The sequence below is a fragment of the Portunus trituberculatus genome, chromosome 38 (genome assembly GCF_017591435.1).
Source record: "Portunus trituberculatus isolate SZX2019 chromosome 38, ASM1759143v1, whole genome shotgun sequence".
Classification (NCBI taxonomy): domain Eukaryota; kingdom Metazoa; phylum Arthropoda; class Malacostraca; order Decapoda; family Portunidae; genus Portunus; species Portunus trituberculatus.
Genome location: NC_059292.1, coordinates 27371867 through 27391542, shown reverse-complemented (window position 1 = coordinate 27391542; position 19676 = coordinate 27371867). Strand labels below are relative to the sequence as shown.

The following is a 19676-nucleotide window of genomic DNA, read 5'->3' as shown; positions in this document are numbered from 1 at the left end:
GGTAAATACACACAGACACACATACACGCACACACAGTTCACACCTCTTCCATGGTCCTGTATAACAGCCATTTTGTCTACCACCAACAGCATCTTCAGTTTCCTAACTGACATGGAAGACACAGCCTTGCCCTTAGAAGCTGTGGTAGAATTCAAAGCAACAATAACAGCTACAAAGCAAATGAAACCTGAGGAAGACACTGCAATGCCCTTGCTAAGTCAGCTATATAAACAATGATCTTGATGCTGCCAAGTAAGAAAGTACAATACATGTATTATACAAATACCCTTTATCAAGAATACTAGCTGTGTCATTATAATTTATAAGACTGACAAAGTTTAAGGGTACTTACAAGGCATCATGCTCCAAGTATGCTTCATCCATTAACTCCTGAAGCACATTCCTGAAACATTGAAAAGAATAAGATGGTGCTATCATATCTAATAACCAATTGAGAACATGTACACCATTCTTCCATCTTCAACATGATTTTTTTTTTTCAGTAAAGATCAATTTCTAAAATTTGTAAGGCAAGGTTTTCAACAACTGTTTAAAACAGTTTTTGACAAATATAATTTCTTACAATTAGCATTAATGGGTATTACATGTTGGACGTCACCATCACTAGGAATGTCTTGCTTCACAATGGAGGAGTCTCATACCAATGGATGGTTGTTGGAAGACTCATTCAAGCATATTATTCATATACAACTCCCTCATTTTTATTGTGTTACACATGTTCTCTTCTGTTCCTCTACTTATCATCCCTCTCTTTTTCAAGCAAAAAGATTTTCACCCTTGATGCATGACTGAATTCCTTTTTCCTAATGTGGCTATAACATTTTAGATATCTTGTTCCAATCAATTCTGGAACGGCATACCTCATTCTTCCGCTCTTTCATTCACATAATTTTATGCTTCAAAACTGCTATACCCCTCTACTTACTCCTCTACTACAGCAACACTATGCAGACATATATCATATAAAGTTAGAGACAAATCTATAAGCAATGCTTCTAAGTGATTTTTCTTTTTTCATAATTTGGAAGACAACACTTTATCTTTCAGTAAACAGATACAAAGTGGATCATTATGGTCTGTCTTTTCACATAAAAGGTTAGAGTTCAAATGTATGTAACTTCACATTCTGTAACCTTAATTCAACATTTTATAATAGTTTGAGATAGTACTACATATTCTGATTATGGCTAATCAAAAAACTGAAAGGGCATGAACAACACATCATTACTATAAAGTAAATGTTTGACTATACACAGTAAATCATAAGCAATCTCATGCTGATGAAATATCTAAAAGTAAAGGACTTACGGAGCTGGATCGACCTCGTGAGCATGCTGGTGGGCCTGGTGGTCACAGTGAAGTACAAAAATCAGTGGTGCCAGAACCTCATGCATTCCCTGAAGAGCAAACAAAGTTCAGTTAATGAAATTAAAATTTATACAGACAAATATTGTCGGATTACGATATTTCTTCATAAAGGTGAATCAAGATTAAAAACTAAAAGAGTACTGAAAGAATGCTTTGCATGGACCAATGTAGCCTTTAAAAGGAGTGGATAGATAGATAGATAGATAGTTTATTGACCACAGCAAGCCATTATACATAAAGCCCGTAAAGGTAGATACATATATATTTTTATATTTACATGATATATAAATAACTGTAGTCCAGTTGAAAATACATAATAGTTATGCAGTGTGTGATCTTAAACCCACGAGTATTCTGGTAACCCTTGTTTACAAAAATGTTGACAAAACTTCGTAAATTATTTTACATGTCATATCCAGTGAAAAAGTGCCATGGAATAAATTTTCCAAAGACGTGCAATTATAAGAATTCCTAGTTTGATGAGTCATTATACAGTTCTCTATCACATGTCTTTCTGTTTGAATATCACCACACACACACAGGCGCTCCTCCAACGGCAGCCGACCTCTGCCCCACCTGTTCCACCTTCCCGTCTCGCACATCAAGGAATGACCACTGACTTGAAACTTTGTAAAGGCCAGCCTGTGGTTTTCATTTATTGTGTGTTTGCTTTTATATATATCATGAGCGACAAGATTCGGGTTAATGTCTTTATAAGTGACATGTCTGGAAGAATCACTGTTTGCGATGCTTGCTTTCACACTTTCCATAGCAACACTGAGATCTTTTACAGTGTTGTTTATAAATTCTCGCACCAATTTTCCTGTGGTTGTATTCTTGTCTTTCACTAAGTTTAACACAAAAAACAAAGGATTGTCATCATAAGCAGATCTTTCTTGCCACATTGCTCGGTAGAAGGTATGCTGTTTGAATTCAACAAGGTCTTTTAAAGGAGGATATCCTGATTCAACATAACACACGTCATTACATGTAAACTTCCTTACACCTAGCAATTGTCTTAGACACCAGTTATATAACTTAGTCATTGGTTTTATATCCGCTCCAATCCATGATTTGCATCCGTACAAAAGTGTTGACATGAGTGCAGCTTCAAACACACGCTTCTTCACTATATAAGGAATATCATTATTTTTCTTGATAAAAGAGACAAATTTAAGGACATGTGGCATTTTTAAGTTGGGTTGGATCTTAACGGCAGAAGAAGTGGTGCCATCACTAGTGAAAGGAGACCCAAGGTATACATACATGTTACATGATACAAAGAGAGAGAAGTGAGAAAAGTATTTTGAAACCCAGTGAAAAAAAGATCTGGGTGTGTTATGGAACTGATTTTCAGTGTGGTCACTGACTGATCTTATCCACTTTAAAAGCTACTAGTAAGGATGGACATAACCTATTCTTAGTGTGTGTGTGTGTGTGTGTGTGTGTGTGTGTGTGTGTGTGTGTGTGTGTGTGTGTGTGTGTGTGTGTGTGTGTGTGTGTGTGTGTGTGTGTGTGTGTGTGTGTGTGTGTGTGTGTGTGTGTGTGTGTGTGTGTGTGTGTGTGTGTGTGTGTGTTTACATAGTTGTGTTTTACAAGAACAGAGCTATGCTCGTGCTGTCCTGTCTCCATATCTTTAGTCATCCAGTTTAGCCTTAAAGTCATGAATATTTCTTGCTTGATCTACTGTTTCATCCAAATTGTTCCATATTTCGATGTTTCTCTTTGGGAAACTATCTTTCTTAATATCTCTTCTACATGTGGTCTTTTCAATTTCATGCCATGGCCCTTTGTATTTCTGGAGTCCCGCACCAAAAAAGTATTCTTTGTCAACTTGGTACATTCCCTTTCATACCCTGTATATACATAGCAATTAGGTCTCTTCTTTCTCTCCTCTGTTACAATGTTAGAAGTTTTAATCTCTTTTAATCTGTCCTCATAAGTTAGGTCTTTCAAACTTGGAACCATTTTGGTTGCAGCTCTTTGAATCCTCTCCATCTTTACTTATTTCTTTTTTTATCATGTGGTGACCATACAAGTTCAGTATATTCTAGATTGAATCATGAATTCTATTAGTTTTTTCATCATCTCTTCATCTATATAAGTCAATGCCCATTTAATTTTTCTTGGTAACTCATATGTTTACCCAACTATATTGTTTATGTGTTTTTTCGATGGTAAGTGTCATTTATTGTAATACCCAGGTCTTTTTTTCTTTTTTTAATTTCTATTCTAAGATCTTGTCTGTCTTCTTTTGCCTTTCCCTAGTTCCATCACAGTACTTTTTTGCATTAAATTCCATTTCCCATTTCTTGCTCCACTCATGTATCTTATTCAAGTTTTTCTGTAGCATTTCACAATCCATGTCATTTTCCACTTGTTTCAATATCTTTGTGTCATCTGCAAATAAGCTTATATAACTGTCCACTTCATCTACTATATCATTAATATACACTATGAACATTACTGAGGCCAGGACTGTTCCCACTGGAACTCCACTTATAACTCTACACCATTTTGATTCTTCACCTTTTATTACTGTTCTCATTTCTCTGTCTTTTAAGAAGTCTGTTATCCAAACCAGGGAGGCAGTGGCATAGTGGATAAGGTGGTGAGTGTGGGATCGGGCAGACATCCACATGTAGCTTCAAATCCTGCCACATATCGTCTTGAAACTTTGTCATTTATCGAGTGGTTTAAAGTTACCTACATGTCACCATGCTACCCAGGTTCTAGGTGGAGGTGTAATATTGCCTTACACCAAAGATGCACTTCGGTGGTGATATGGGCCCTAATATGGGTACCACTATAAATAAAATTGCCTGCACCCCTAATGGGTGGAAACTGAACAGCACTTCCCATACTCCTCCAGTATACTTACAAATGCTGTAGGCCATAATGTAAAAAAGAAAATAAATAAAATAAAAAATAAATAAATAAATAAAAAATGCTGTATTTTCCTTATAAACCACCTATGTTTTTAATTTTTCATAGCAATCTCTGATGCAGTACTTTATCAAAAGCCATTTTTTTAGATCCAAGTAGACACAGTCTGCCCAGCCATCCCTCTCCTGCATTATATCTATTGCTCTACTGTAGAAACTCAATAAGTCTGTGACATAAGATCTTCCACTTCTGAAATCAAATTGTTGTCTAGTTAAGGTATGTGACTCTTCTAACTGTTGCATCCATCCGTCTTTAACTGTTCTTTCCACTATTTTTGCAACCCCACTTGTTAGGAATACTGGTCTGTAGTTCAGTGGTTTTTCTTTGTTACCTCCCTTGAAAATTGATACAATATTGGCCCTTTTCCAATCTAAAGGAACTTTTCCTTCCTTAAAAGAACATACTATGATGTTATGTAATATCTCTGCCAGCTGGTCATTACATCCCCTCAGTATCCAATTTGACACCCCATCTGGTATTTGAGCCTTATTCACATACAAGGTTTTCATAATTCCTTAATTTCTTTGACTTCCAGATGGATCTCCCTCATTTCCTTGTCCTTGTGCCCTCTACTTGCTTTTTCAAACTTATTTTTCTTTGTTGAATACTGATTGAAAGCACCTATTCATTATTTCTGCCTGTGATCTCACATCTTTGTACGTAGGTAACATTATCAACTTTTAATCTACCTATTGTTTGCTTTTTTTTTAATTTTCTCATTAACATAACTATAAAAGAGTTTCGGCTCATTTTTTGCATTTATTGACTATATCTTTATCATAGTTCTTATGTTCCTCTCTTAGGTTTTAGATATATTAATTTCTTACTACCTTAAATTCCTCCCAATTATTATGTCTTCCTCTTTTCTCCATCTATTCCATACTGCTTCTTTTTTCACTTTTGCTAATTTACATCTTGTGTTATACCAGTCTTCCTTTCTCTCTCTCCCTCACTGGATCTGATTTTGGGAACATCCCTGTTAATCCTTTCATTATAAATTTTCATAAATATATCCCACTTTCACTTTACATTATTTGCTGTATATAGTTCATTCCATTCAACTTCTGTGATGTATTCCCTCAACTTTGTGAAGTCTGCCTTTCTGTAATTACATCTTCTATTTTTGTGAAGTTTGTTCCTGTTTACTGTTGAGCCGCTGTCTAGGTTAAATTTAATTAATAGATGGTCACTTTTACCTAGAGGGCACTGATCATTTATTTCTTAAATGATGTCAATCTCTTTTGTAGACAATAAGTCCAGCCTCAATGCCTCCTCATTTCTTCCAACTTTCCCCAATCCACTGTGTATGTGTGTGTGTGTGTGTGTGTGTGTATTTAAGTAGTTGTAGTTTTACAGGGCCTGGGCTTTACGCTCGTGTGGCCCCGTCTCCATATCTACACTTATTCAATTTTTCTTTAAAACTATGCACACTCGTTGCTGACACCACTTCTTCACTCAAACTGTTCCAAGTCTCAACACTTCTTTGCAGGAAACTATATTTTTTAACATCTCTCAGACATCTTCCCTTCCTCGGTTTTTTACTATGCGATCTTGTGCTTTTAATGTCATATTCTTCTCTCAGGATCAGTTTCTCACTATCCACTTTATCCGAGTGTGTGTGTGTGTGTGTGTGTGTGTGTGTGTGTGTGTGTGTGTGTGTGTGTGTGTGTGTGTGTGTGTGTGTGTGTGTACCATTTCTGCATCCATCTTATTCCAAGCTTACATTGCTATTGCAGATAGAATTTATTCCTTCTATTCATAAAGAATCTTAGTTTATTTCCATGACCATTCATATCCCTTGCAGCTCACTGAAGTAGATTACTTTTATTCTTACCTGTCTATAGCCAACCTGAGGGTGCTGCCGAGCATAACAGAAGAGGACTGTCACCATCAGATCTCGGATGCGAGTGGACTGGAAAAACTCCACTTCAGGGAAAGTGCGCACCACATCCTGTCTGATGAGCTTCTTCAGTTCTGAGTCCTCAAAATACTGGTTCCAAGGACTCTATAAAGAGATGAATTAATAACATTTAAGGTAAATATGAAAATCTAATTAATGAATGTCATCTTTTATAGTAATGGAAACTTGACTATACATTGAAGCCTAAATGTTGAAAGTTAAATTACCAATATGCTTTATGGTAGTAAAAATTGGTCCACACAAAGAACAATACTGTGAGGTAAAATGCAATGTAGCTACATACAAGATATTACTCTATAAAGGAAAGACCTGAGTAAAAAGAAAGACCGTACAAGCTGTGTGTGGGTGAAAAAAAAATTGCCAATGTAAAGCCCAAACAAGAAAGGAAAGAGTGATTTGTGTCACATACATCACTTGTAAGTATGTATATTGCTGTGAGTGATATAAACAAGTAATAATAATAGTAATAATAATAATAATAATAATACATAATAATAATAATAATAATAATAATAATAATAATAACAATAATAATAACAGTAATAATAATAATAATAATAATAGTAATAACAATAATAATAATAATAACAACAACAATAGTAATAAAATAATAATAACAAAAACAATGACAATTCTGTAGCTAATCTCAAATGAACATAAAAGGATATTCTATTTATTTCATGATTTTTTTATTTTGAAAGCAGCACACAGCCAAAAATTTCCATGCCCATGATTTGTTACACCTATGCCTCCTTGGTGGATATCAATCATAAGTGGTGGTGATTTTTCATGTTTGCCAAAATTATGGAATCACTTTCTCAGTTTCACATCATTCTGATAATTAATCTAAGATTTTCTGTGGTTTCTGATGACTTAAGTGGTCTGCTGGCACATTCACTGTTCCTCACAGCCCAGGGCACTACCAAGACTTACCTCCTGGTCCTGGGAAAGAGGGTTGTTCAGTAGAGGGTCTAGTGCCTCATCACTGTGGCTGCCTGGTGTTACCATTAACCGCAGTCTGATGGTTTCATAGTTTTCTCGTTCCTCTCTGATCACGTTCAGCCACTACATGGGAAATGGACAAATACATTTGCTTTTAATTTTATTGCTATTGCCATTCTCCTCAATAACTCTTCTTTCACTAGAAAATTTTCACATGAAAAATTCTTTGATAATGCAAATATGAGGTATGAAGTGATACTAAAAAGAAAACAAATACAGACCTTATGAGATTCTTGTAAAGTATGTTGCTTTTTTTTTTTCTTATCCTTAAATTAAGATTTTATTGTCTTCAAACTACAATTCTCTGTTACTGTGTCTGTGAACTTACATAATCCCTCCCCTGTCATAATTTCTTATGGGAGTTTCCAATGAACATAAAACAAAATTACTTTATACAAGCATTCCAAACTTTGCCTTAAGTAAGAAACAAACATACTGTACATTAAAAGAAACATAAATTTACATTTGTGTGATTGTCAGGTAGAATCTGGAGATAGACCATCCAGCAAACTGATCGGAACCTGCTGGCTCTCATTTCTCCGCTCCGACCCAAATTTTGAATCACTGGTGTCCCAACACAGCGACACACTTCAGCCCACTCAGCACTGTAGGGCAGTCCGCCACCAAGTAACCGAGGAGGTTGGCTAGCACTAAAGTGGTCCTCCCTACGTAAACTAAGTTGGTCACTGCTGGCCCCTGCAATACCATCACTGATGATAAAGTGATATTACCAGTAGAATGGTGATCAGATATAATCCATGGAAAATAACGGAATGTTACATTGCCCTCATGATAACAGAATAACTTAATGATGGTTGTACTCCATACCTGAACTGAGGTAGTTGGTGGGCTCCTCACCTACTGACACCGTATCATCATCCTTGGATAGGCCAGCAGTCAGTGGGTCTTGTGGAATGAGATGGAAAAGAGAAGTTAATTGCCAAAAAAGAAAGCAATGAGCATGAAATGTACAGGATCATTGTGAAAATCAATAATTTACTGTAATAACAAAAAATAGTAATTAATGGCAAATTTCAAGCCCATTATAATTCAAGTAGAATTATTAAGAATATGTATATCATCATGCTGTCCAGAGAATCTACCTCAGCACCTTCATCATTGCCACATATAATCGTTGGGCTACCACAAAATTAAACTTTAGAAACACTAACATCTTTAATACAAATTACTTATTTAGATAATAAAATAAAAAATAACAAAGTGTAGACATAAAGTAGAAGACATAAAAAAGTATGTAAATTAATTAAGTTGGATTCCAATGAAACCACACTGCAGACATACTGAGATAAAATTAGTAATTGGAAAGGTGGATGGTAAACAAACTGAATATAAAAAAATAATATAAAGTAATTATGATTATAGAAATATATAATAATGTATATCTATACATTCATTATAACACAGGAATATATTTCATACTATATGAGGATAAAATATTTCAAAAGAAACACATTTTAAACACTGAAATACATCAGTACAACCACCAGTGAATGTGTCTACATATACCAAGGGCCATTACTGGATAAAGCATTTTGACAATGGTATTTCATTTACCTAATTGTACACTGGTACTGAAAGTCTGGCACCTCCTTTAGTTTGAACAGTATCAAGAGAAGGAATTTGAAATACAAGTATTAATAATAGTGAACCAATATCTCATTAATGAGCATGCATAACTAGTATCTATATATATCTATTCATGCCTTTGATACCTCAACCCCTTTGAGGATCCCTAAAAAAGGAAGTGACAATAAAACACAGCTTAAAGACTTGGTCTCAACATCCTTCTTTTATCTTTGAAGTACCAGTAGAGGGTTTGGATTACTAGCAAGTAGTGATACATATATCTGCTGCAGTGTAGTACGGTGTAAAATCAACTACAGATACCTCTTACAAAATTAATTTCAAAACTTATTTGGAAGTATTCTCTAAACCAATGTTTAACATCAATATTTCACTATTACCATTATCATCTTTTCATATAGAAGACCATCACTCAAGGAAAAAAAACTTTTCACATTTTCAACCTCACTTTGATATTTCTAACCACTGTTTCTATTAAATTTCTTGATTGATAGTTTTGTGATTAGGCTGTGGTGAATACAAACACATTCTTCTGAGATGCAAGACAAAGTGAAATAGTCAAGGAAGATGAAATTGGTTTTGATTGGTCATAATCAGTGTAAAGTGGCATGAATACTAGAATATAATAGAGCTGGTAACAATCCATCAGGATGCCACTGTAAAAGGTGCTATTATTGTGACCATCTCATTTTCTTGCAAATTGTCACAACTATGTAATGTACAGAAATCTTGCAAAAACATCACACAGATTCTGAGGAGGAAATATGCAAAGGTAGATGTTATCATGATAAAAATATCAGATCGGTCATCAGTTATCCAATAATAATTTTCCCTGATTTATTGATTCATTGGTATAGCTGATACTTTTGGTTCTAAGCTAGAGATAAACAATCGAGAACTTTATTTTTGGAAACATGAGCATACTAAAGTTTTTAACTTTCATAATTAGATGTAGCTGTTTTCATAAAAGACAATATATTTCAATAGTGAAGAGGTAGGATAAACATTGAATTCCAAATTTTTCCAAGATTTAAAAAAAAAAAATTGGTAACAATAAAATAAAAATAAAGATTTGGCTTTATTGATTTTTCTATCTAAAATATCAATATTGTTATCACTAGTAGCAAAATTATGGATATATTGATTGATCAATCATTGGGTGATAAATTCATTGGCAGTTATCTATAATTATTGATTATTGCTATTGCCAATAAGATTATCATTATCAATTTATCAGTTATTGTGATAATTTTTTTCATTATTGTACACAGCTATGAAAAGATGTATTCCTACACCAAAGAGGTAAAGTGTTACCTGTCAAATTATGCTACCTTTTAAGGTTGGGCTGGTCTGCCAAATGAAAAATCATTAAGCTAGTAGAATTACAGAGAAGAATGAGAGAACACATGTTACTGTGCATACACTGACAAGAAAAACAAACTGAATGAAATTAGGTTTATCATTACATAATGCAAAGATGCTTAGCTACATATACTGGCATTACAATTGTGAAAATTTTGGTGACAATAACAAGTCCTAACAAAAACTCAGATACACTACAGTCTCTGTAAGCTGACATAATAGGGACTCATATTATTATCATTGAGATTTTTTGACAAGAATCACACAGAAAAAACAAAAGAAACACTAAGCATTTTTGCAATGAAAAGAAAAAAGTACACAAATCAACTGATATTCAAGAAATAAGACAGATCAAACCACAAAAAGAAACCATAAACAAAACCACATCAGAGAGATACTGTACTACCATTACAAAGGCTAAAGTCCCTGATCTTCAACCAAAATCAGAACCAGAAGCCTTTCTTGCCATGTCATAACCTACACAGTAACTATTGATGTGAAGGTTATATCAGGTATGGTCTGGTGACTCTAATTATTCAGTATGGTGACAACTTACAAAAATTTTGAGACATCTTTTTAGACAATTATCTTTAATTGGATGGATATTCTGTTGTCTTGCCAATTTATGTGGAATTCTGAGTTATGGAGCTTTTACTGCACCACTGTATTGCAAAATCCAAAATTTGCAACACTTTAGGTCATAAACATTTTGAATAAATCATCTTAAATCAGTACTTACTTTCTGTCATATAAATGTAGACTTGTGTGAAAGGACTGATCCTCAGACTTCTTGACAATGAGCAAAATACATTAACAATGAAAATCATGATGCAAAAGATTAACATGATACTACTACTACTACTACTACTACTACTACTAAAAAAATACAGTAATAAAAAAAGTAGTAGAGTCTTGCATTTAGTATACATATCTGTACTTGGTAAATTCGTAAATTCAATCAGCTACCTTAACTCTCATATATCAACCATATTTTTTCATTTGGCAATTATTTCTTTTTGTGAAAACACTAAATTGTATTTGCCAGCCTCATTGTAGATAATAATTTATCACCAGGGAAATCCTCTTTATATGTTCTCAATGTACTTCCCTGCTAAAGCTTTATCAATCTACTAAATATTATGATCTAATTTCACAGCTCCTCAGATACAATGTTAATACCAGCACATTCTGTCCCTCTATCCTTTTGCAGAGATCTCCATCATTGAAGATTTCAATGTTCACCACCAGCTTTGGCTTTCCTCTCCCTTCACTGACAATCCTGGTGAACTAGCCTTCAACTTTGCTATCCTCCATGATAGAGCAACTGGTGCCACACCCTTCTCATGTCCCTGACTGTCTTGGAGATATACCCAACATTCTTGATCTTTTCCTCACCTCTAATCCTTCAGCTTATGCTGTTACCCTATCTTCTCCATTGGGCTCCTCCGATCACAATCTCTTTCTGTATCTTGTCCTATATTTCCAATCCCTCCTCAGGATCCCCCAAAATGGAGGTGCTTCTGACATTTTACCTCTGTCAGTTGGGGGACCTGAGGAGGTATTATGCTGATTTTCCCTGGAATGATTACTGTTTCCATGTCAGAGACCCATCTCTTTGTGCTGAACGCATAACAGAGGTGATAGTGTCTGGCATGGAGGCGTACATTCCTCATTCTTTTCTCAACCTAAACCTTCTAAACCTTGGTTTAACAGCCTGTTCTCGTGCTATACAAGATAGAATGGTTGCCCACAAAAAGTACTTGAGCCATCCATCTCCTGAATCTCACGCACTTTATATTTCTGCCCGGAATCATGGCAAGTCTGTTCTTTAACTTGCAAAACACTCTTTCATAAATAGAACATGTCAAAATCTTTAAAACTCTAACTCCCCTCGTGAGTTATGGCATCTGGCCAAAAATATCTCCAATAACATTACTTCTTCATTTTTCCCTCCTTTATTTCATCCTGATGGCACCACTGCCATCTCATCTGTCTCTAAAGCTGAAGTCTTCTCTCAAACCTTTGCTAAAAACTCCACCTAAGCTTGTCCCTCCCTTTCCTCCTCCCTCCAACTATTTCATACCTACAGTAGAATTAAAGTTCTTCATAATGAAGTTTCCCATGCCCTCTCTGGCCTAAACCCTTGGAAGGTTTATGGACCTGATGGAGTCCCTCCTATAGTTCTTAAAAACTGTGCTTCCGTGCTTGCACCTTGCCTGGCCAAACTCTTTCAACTTTGTCTATCGACTTCTACCTTTCCTTCTTGCTGGAAGTTTGCCTACATTCAGCCTGTTCCTAAAAAGGGTGACCGTTCTAATCCCTCAAACTACTGTCCTATAGCTTTAATCTCTTGCTTGTCTAAAGTTTTTGAATCTATCCTCAATAAGAAGATTCTTAAACCTGTCACTTCACAATCTTCTATTTGATCGCCAGTATGGCTTCCGTCAAGCTCGCTCTACTGGTGATCTTCTGGCATTCCTTACCAAGTCTTGCTCATCCCCTTTTAGAGATGTCAGTGAAACTTTTGCTGTCGTGTTAGACATATCAAAAGCTTTTGATAAGAGTCTGGTACAAAGCTTTGGTTTCAAAACTGCCCTCCCACAGTTTCTATCCTTCTCTCTGCAACTCTGTCTCAAGTTTCCTTTCCGACCATTCTATTGCAACCGTGGTAGACAGCCACTGTTCTTCTCCTAAATCTATTAAGTGGTGTTCCTCAGGATTCTGTTCTATCACCCACTCTCTTTCTATTATTTATTAATGACCTTCTTAACCCGAAAACTCCGACAGACCTTAAATACGGCTGCATAGCACACTTACGACAGTCCTTAAATGGGGCAGCTACTTTGAGCACTAATAAAAACCGCGCTAGCATTGGTAGCGCTGCTATATTTGGTCATGACGTAGTCCTATGGTAGTACTGTCGGCTCCCAGGAAGCACACCGCTCTAGCCAGCTAGTCTCCCGCAAATTTCTGTGAGGTGTGTGAGCGTCGTGTCGCGGTGATAATTATTTACGTATTTACTTATTTAAGGAACTATTATTTACAACTATGGCTCCTGGTGCTAAGAGGAAGCTAAAGTTTAGTGATAAAAGTGATAGACAAGGTGGGACAAGACGCAAAGTGCACAGGTTGGAGGTAGATCCCGACCCCGCTATTGTGACAACATCGTCACCCACGCCTGATAAAAACATACGTAACTATAATCAGCCAATATGAGTGAAAACACGAAAAACATGTGAAAACACATAAAAACATGAGCAGTGCCTTACATTATGTAAGAATACACATAAAAGCACCTCCCCCGAGTTGCTGCTACCACAATCTTCTCCAACTATCGGTTATTATTCTGAGACAACCATAGTGAGTAGAGCAATAAAAACTTGTAGGATGATGCATTGTCATGTCTACTAACAGCAGATTTTTTTCCAGAGTAATTTATAAGAGTTGATTTTTTTATGATAATTGCGGTAATGGGAGGGTGCGAATTTTGCGGCCATCGGTCTTAGCGGGTTAACCAAACTTCTTGCCCTATCCACTCCTATACTGATGATACCACCCTACATCTTTCCATGTCCTTTCAGAGATGACCAACCCTTCAGGAAGTCAAGAGATCATGCAGGGATGCCACAGAACACCTGACTTCTGATCTTTCTAAGATTTCTGACTGGGGCAGAGAAAACTTAGTAGTTTTCAATACCTCAAAAACTCAATTCCTGCATCTATCAACTCGACACAACATTCCATTCAATGATACTCAACTGTCTCCCTCTTCCACACTGAATATCCTTGATCTGTCCTTTACTTATAACCTTAACTAGAAACTTTACATCTCATCTCTTGCTAAAACAGCTTCCATGAAGTTAGGTGTTCTACGGCATCTCCGCCAGTTTTTCTCGCCCCTCCAACTGCTAACTCTGTACAAGGGCCTTATCCGTCCTTGTATGGAGTACTCTTCGCATGTTTTGGGGGGTTCCACTCATACAGCTTTATTAGATCATCTCATCAACTCCCCTCCTCTGACTGACTGTCTTCAGCCTCTTTCTTACCGCCAAAATGCTGCATCTCTAGCTATCTTTTATCGTTATTTTCATGCTAACTGCATGCCTTCCCTCCTCCTGTAGCCTCACTGCACAAGGCTTTCTTCTTCATCTCATCCCTATTCTGTCCAATCCTCTAATACAAGAGTTAACCACTACTCTCAATCATTCTTTGGAACTCTGTACTTGCTTCTGTATTTCCATCTTCCTACAGCTTGACTTCTTTTATGAGGGAGGTATCAGGACATTTGTCCCTGGCTTTTGGCTGATTCTCTCAAATCTTTTGGGAAACCTGCAGTTTTAGTGGACCTTTTTTTTTTTTCTAATATTTTGTTACCCTTGGCAGATTTCCCTCTGCCATAATTTTTTTTTTTTAATAGAATAAAATAACAGCTAATGGATGAATGAGTTGAATTCTGCTGTACAGTATGTGGTAATGTAGTCTGCACCATCTCCCACTCCTCACTCCTGCCCATCACACTCACCATAGTCTACTAAGTATATGGCATCACACATCTCTCTACAGAAATTGGAGAATAAGAGTGGAAGGTGAGAGGAATTAAAATGCAAATACAGAGATGTTATTTGTTGGACAGAGATCAAGGGGTGAGATTGTAAATCAATCAGTATATGGCAGGGTGAATGATAATGACAGATGGAAGTGTCATTTGGATACTAACATTCATTTCATCAACATACTTCACTAAATATATGGTCAAGTTTGAACATTTATCTGCTCACTTTTATTTCATCTTGTTACTTAATAATGACCAACTGAAAGAAAAAAATTATTGTGAAATAGGTCAGGTTTTTGATGACTTTGATTCTAGAGTAACCACAATGCAATCTAATGTGTAAATATATCCCCTGCCTTCTCTCCCATTCGGTGGAGCAATTGAATGGTGTACTTATAATGATATCGCCAATCAAAAATGGGTTCAAAGTTATTCTTAATTATGTCATTCAACCTCTTCCTAAGCTGATAAAAGAAAAGAGAAAAAAATAATGGGGAAACAAGAGCATCAAAGAATTAACCTTTCAGGAAATAAAGATAAGAAATACATCTGTTATTCAAATAAAACATTCACTTGTTTCCACAATTTTTAAGAAAACAAAAAATAATAAATTATTACTGACCGATCTTAAAAAAATTTGAAAGCAAATAAAATCATTTACATATTAATTTCTTTGCACACTTCATCTGAAAGATCAATTTGACATTACTGTAGTTATCTTATGAATATCTTTGAAAACTAACTTAAGGAAAAAAAAAGGGCCCAAAGTGTTTGAAAATACTTTCATTATAAAAATTGAGGAAAGTCGCAAGAACATTATGAATAATAAGTCAGCTGCCTCGGTGGGATGGATAAGAGACAAGGAATGTGGCTCTACAATTGGCTTTGATACCATCACTCATTCGGATCTAGCAAACTTTACTCTGGCATTAATTAGTCTACCAATGCAAGACTTTACCTACTGTTCATGTTCATAATAAGAAAGAGAGAGAGAGAGAGAGAGAGAGAGAGAGAGAGAGAGAGAGAGAGAGAGAGAGAGAGAGAGAGAGAGAGAGAGAGAGAAAGGAGGGGTAATAAATATGAAGAAAATAGTAAGTCAATACACTATACCTATAGTAGAGCACTTGATTTCACTAGGCACAACATGCATATAAAGTACCTAACTCCTGACACTTAACGAAGAAAGTTGCAATGGAAGCTTTCACAGTCATTTCTACTTACCGATAAAATTACTGGACTGTGCAATCAAAGGCCGAAATCTCTCCATGATCACAGTAACAGCTTCTTAAATCTGCATGGATCAAACCATTGAGAAAACATTACTTTGGAGCAAACAAGACAATGCGAGTTTTGACTTAACTGATTAAGAATGGTGCTTAGTCGTAGTACCTGTATTCTACATTTTGTACTAGCTTTCCAGAGGGCTTATAAGTAAGTATTCGCCAAGACTGAAGCTGAAATGAGGCTGTACACCCCATTTCTAATACAATCATCAAAAACACTAGTTAAAGTCTGGACAATTATAATCCAGTATATGTTACTCTAAAAGCTAACCATATAATTTAAAGATCATGCATACAAAATATATGTATGTTATCAATAATAAAGCATTAATCATTTCACTGACATTTACCACATTGATTTATTCATTTATACATGAGATCAATCTGGACAAAAAATTGGTTTAGTTATACATACTATATGACTTGGAGCCAAAATAAAATATCAGTCACTGTGACACTTACCATAATTATCCTTGCAGAATCTCAAATGGGCTGACAAACAACAACAACAAGCATTAAACTAGGTATCAACTATGTCATGTATGCATACTTCCAAATGACTGATGAAGCAGAGTATATTGTCCCTTGTGACCAATTCACTGTTGCTTCCTTTACACACATGCATATATAAATATATATAAAGAAAAAGAAATTCCTCCTCTTTTTAAAAGAAAATATATCCTAGTTAAGGAATTTCACTAAGGAAAACGAACTGGATCATGAAAAAATTGGCATTACTACATAAAGTAAGTCACAAAAGTGTTGCAATAGGTACTGTTATCATTCAAAGATTAACAATCTTTCTCTTTTGTAAATTGAGCTTCTCTTACATCTCCATCAATTGGAAATTCTCTTAATTGGATGTTATAAGGAATTCCATTTGTTTGTCATTCCATTTACTGACTCAATTTCTTTCACATAGCTAATATACTAAATCTGTTCCTTTCTTAACCTTCACTCTAGAACAGATTTTCTTTTACAGTAGTCAACAGCACCAACCTTACTTGATGGGGCATTAGGTTCCAAATATTACCTTTCCTAAAGCAATACAGAAATCAAGAAATCTTAACCATACAGGCAGAGTTGTTCCGACAGAGATTAATATAAAAAATTGTTGGTTGCAATACAGTTTACAATACAGTGGATCCTCAGAACTCAAACACCATGCATCCCAGAAGGCTGTTTGAGAAGAGAATCAAACTGCTTGAAATCCAAAACTGCTTTCCCCATGGCAAATAATGTAAGTAATTTTAATTAATTCCAGGACATCTGATTCTTACCTAAGTAAATAAAAATTGAACTCAATCAATTTGATATTAGTATTTATCTCTTAGTGGCGAGTTTTATAGTGTACATAACTAGATGGTGGTGAGGGAGTGTAAATTGCTTACCTAACCCCCTGTGGGTGAGGGCAGGGACAATATTGTAAACAAACCTCTCGCAGGACTTGGCGTCTGTTCTCCTCTCTCTTCTTGCCTACTTAAAATTTTATTTCTTTTATGGATAATGCCCCAGTTACTGTTGAGCAGTATCAGCTTCCAATATACTACAACCTTATCTTCACATCAGATTTGCAAGCTTAAGCTGAGAAAGACAAAGAATAACAGAGGACTGCACTACACTGCATTTTTACCATAGATTTAAAGAACGGCTAATACAAGAAGTGGACTATGGTATAGACACAGACTCCTGTGAACTGTGTATAAGTGACATATATACTAGTTAATTTCCAATCTCTTTTGCAATCCACATTACTCCAATGAATTCTCTCCCCCCTGTCCCCCCAGAAAGAATAAAAAAAATCACCACTGGTCCTCTAAGATCATTGGGCATGAGAGATTGGCATGTTAAGAGTAGAAAAATTGTCATAACTCGAAAAATATACATTTGAGAAGGCAATTATGTAAAACACCAATCAATTCACTGCACTTCTCACCATAAAAAAAACATAAGCCACCTTAGAGAATCGTCGATTGCATAAAACTCTACATTGACTGACATACTGGCTAGGTCTGCCTTTTCCATTGAGTAAAACGTTTTCTCATGCTGCAAAGAAAGAAGACAATGAACAACATTTTATTTTTTTTTCTTGAGTGCCACACAAAAATTCCCTACGCATCCTTGGCTGAGTGAATGTAATTGCCCCTGGTGGGACAATTACATTTACGAGTGTGTCCCTCCCACCTGCTTCACTCACCTGTCATATAACAGGACACAAGCTGGAGATAGACAGTTATGCTTATCCTAGGAGGTCGTGTTGGCGTGCTGCGTGGTGTGAGGCAATGCAGAGCAAGGGAGGGCAAGGATGGGCGCTGGCCGGGAGCTGGGTGTTGACACTGGTGGGCGCCGAGAGTGTGTGACGCTGCCAGTCTGCCACAACTTGACACTCCGCCTCAAATTAAACCCGGGTCAGGCACCGTCTTTCACCTCAAATTATCTACTAAAATGTTAAAGACTATCCATCATACGTTATGCGTAAAGTATGAATATTCTTATCCAAAGAAAAATAAGCTATAGTTTTGCTATTTCTGACTATCCTTAGTCAAATACTTATAACATAATTTGTATATACAAAGCATCGTCTGCTCTCCAAAACCACTCTTCTAAATGTCATTGTTTTTATTTCCATAATGTATATTTCCTTTCATGCCATATCTCTATCTTCTTTTGTGCACTTCTAATCATATGTATCAAGGCGGCTCTTTCGAATAATACATATGACTGTTGTTACATGCACGATTCTTTTCAAACTTTGCTGATACCGCACGGAATCACATGTTGAGTGTGGTGTAGAACGGCAGACATCTTACTCACAGACTACAGCGGTGTATCAAACTCCTAGAAATAATGAGATCGATATCCTGCCAAGAAAAAAAAAAAAAAAACACTTGCAGTGTCATCTAATGGCAGAGTCATGGCTGGTTTGAGAAAAATTTCTGAGTGAATAAAAATAAATAAATAAAAGGGTCTAATAAATGAAATATAATTAAATTAAATTAAATATAAAAAAATATATAATGATAATAATAATAATAGTAATAATGTATTGCAGATTTATGTACCTAAGCTATTATCGAAGAGGTAGCATGAATTCTGACTATTACCGGTAGCTTATTCATGATCGACTATCATAAAGTCGCATCAATAAGTGTTCGGAAAGGACATCAAATTTACCTTTCTCCAGCAAAAGTTACAACTAGTTTGTTCCATATTAATACTTTATTTTCACAAAATGTAAATGCTGCTCCTTTCTAGTTCTTAACTGCGGAAGGCTGTGATGTTTTGAGAATCCGGCCCCATTTCAGTTGATTGTCGAACTGTATAGCCTAGATATCGGCACTTCCTGATGTGTTTTGGTTTGGGTATTGTCTAGGTCTCTGGAGCTGTAATTAGCTATTTAAGTTTTTTACTTTATGTTCTCTTATTTTCCAAAATATATATAGGTATTATTTAATTATTTTCTTCTATACTAGATTTTTTACAAAGTAATTTTTCAGTGATGTATGTACGTGTTCTCCATTTTCTGGGCAAGAACGCTGCCAATTGGGGGTGTTTCAAGGAGGTTAAATAACAGAAGGCGGCATGACGTCACAAAAGTGAAGCCAGCGCGCTATT

The 19676-nt window shown here is 35.8% G+C and overlaps 1 protein-coding gene across 10 annotated transcripts in view; it reads right to left on the bottom strand.

The window, feature by feature from the left end:
- Positions 1-18459, bottom strand: part of LOC123515000 (TBC1 domain family member 5-like) — a 44510-nt gene extending 26051 nt beyond the window's left edge. For 4 of the 10 annotated variants that reach the window (XM_045273313.1, XM_045273315.1, XM_045273319.1 and 1 more), the window contains exons 1-8: positions 18259-18459; positions 16000-16069; positions 8088-8165; positions 7723-7955; positions 7191-7322; positions 6171-6341; positions 1331-1419; positions 354-404 (exon numbers count right to left, since the gene is read on the bottom strand). In XM_045273313.1, the coding sequence (XP_045129248.1) occupies positions 354-404; positions 1331-1419; positions 6171-6341; positions 7191-7322; positions 7723-7955; positions 8088-8165; positions 16000-16045 (800 nt within the window). In that variant the 5' untranslated portion in view covers positions 16046-16069; positions 18259-18459. Of the gene's footprint in view, positions 1-353; positions 405-1330; positions 1420-6170; positions 6342-7190; positions 7323-7722; positions 7970-8087; positions 8166-15999; positions 16070-18258 lie in introns of those variants that run through there. The other 6 variants (XM_045273317.1, XM_045273321.1, XM_045273318.1 and 3 more) reach the window with 6 other exon arrangements.
- Positions 18460-19676: the final 1217 nt, after the last annotated feature.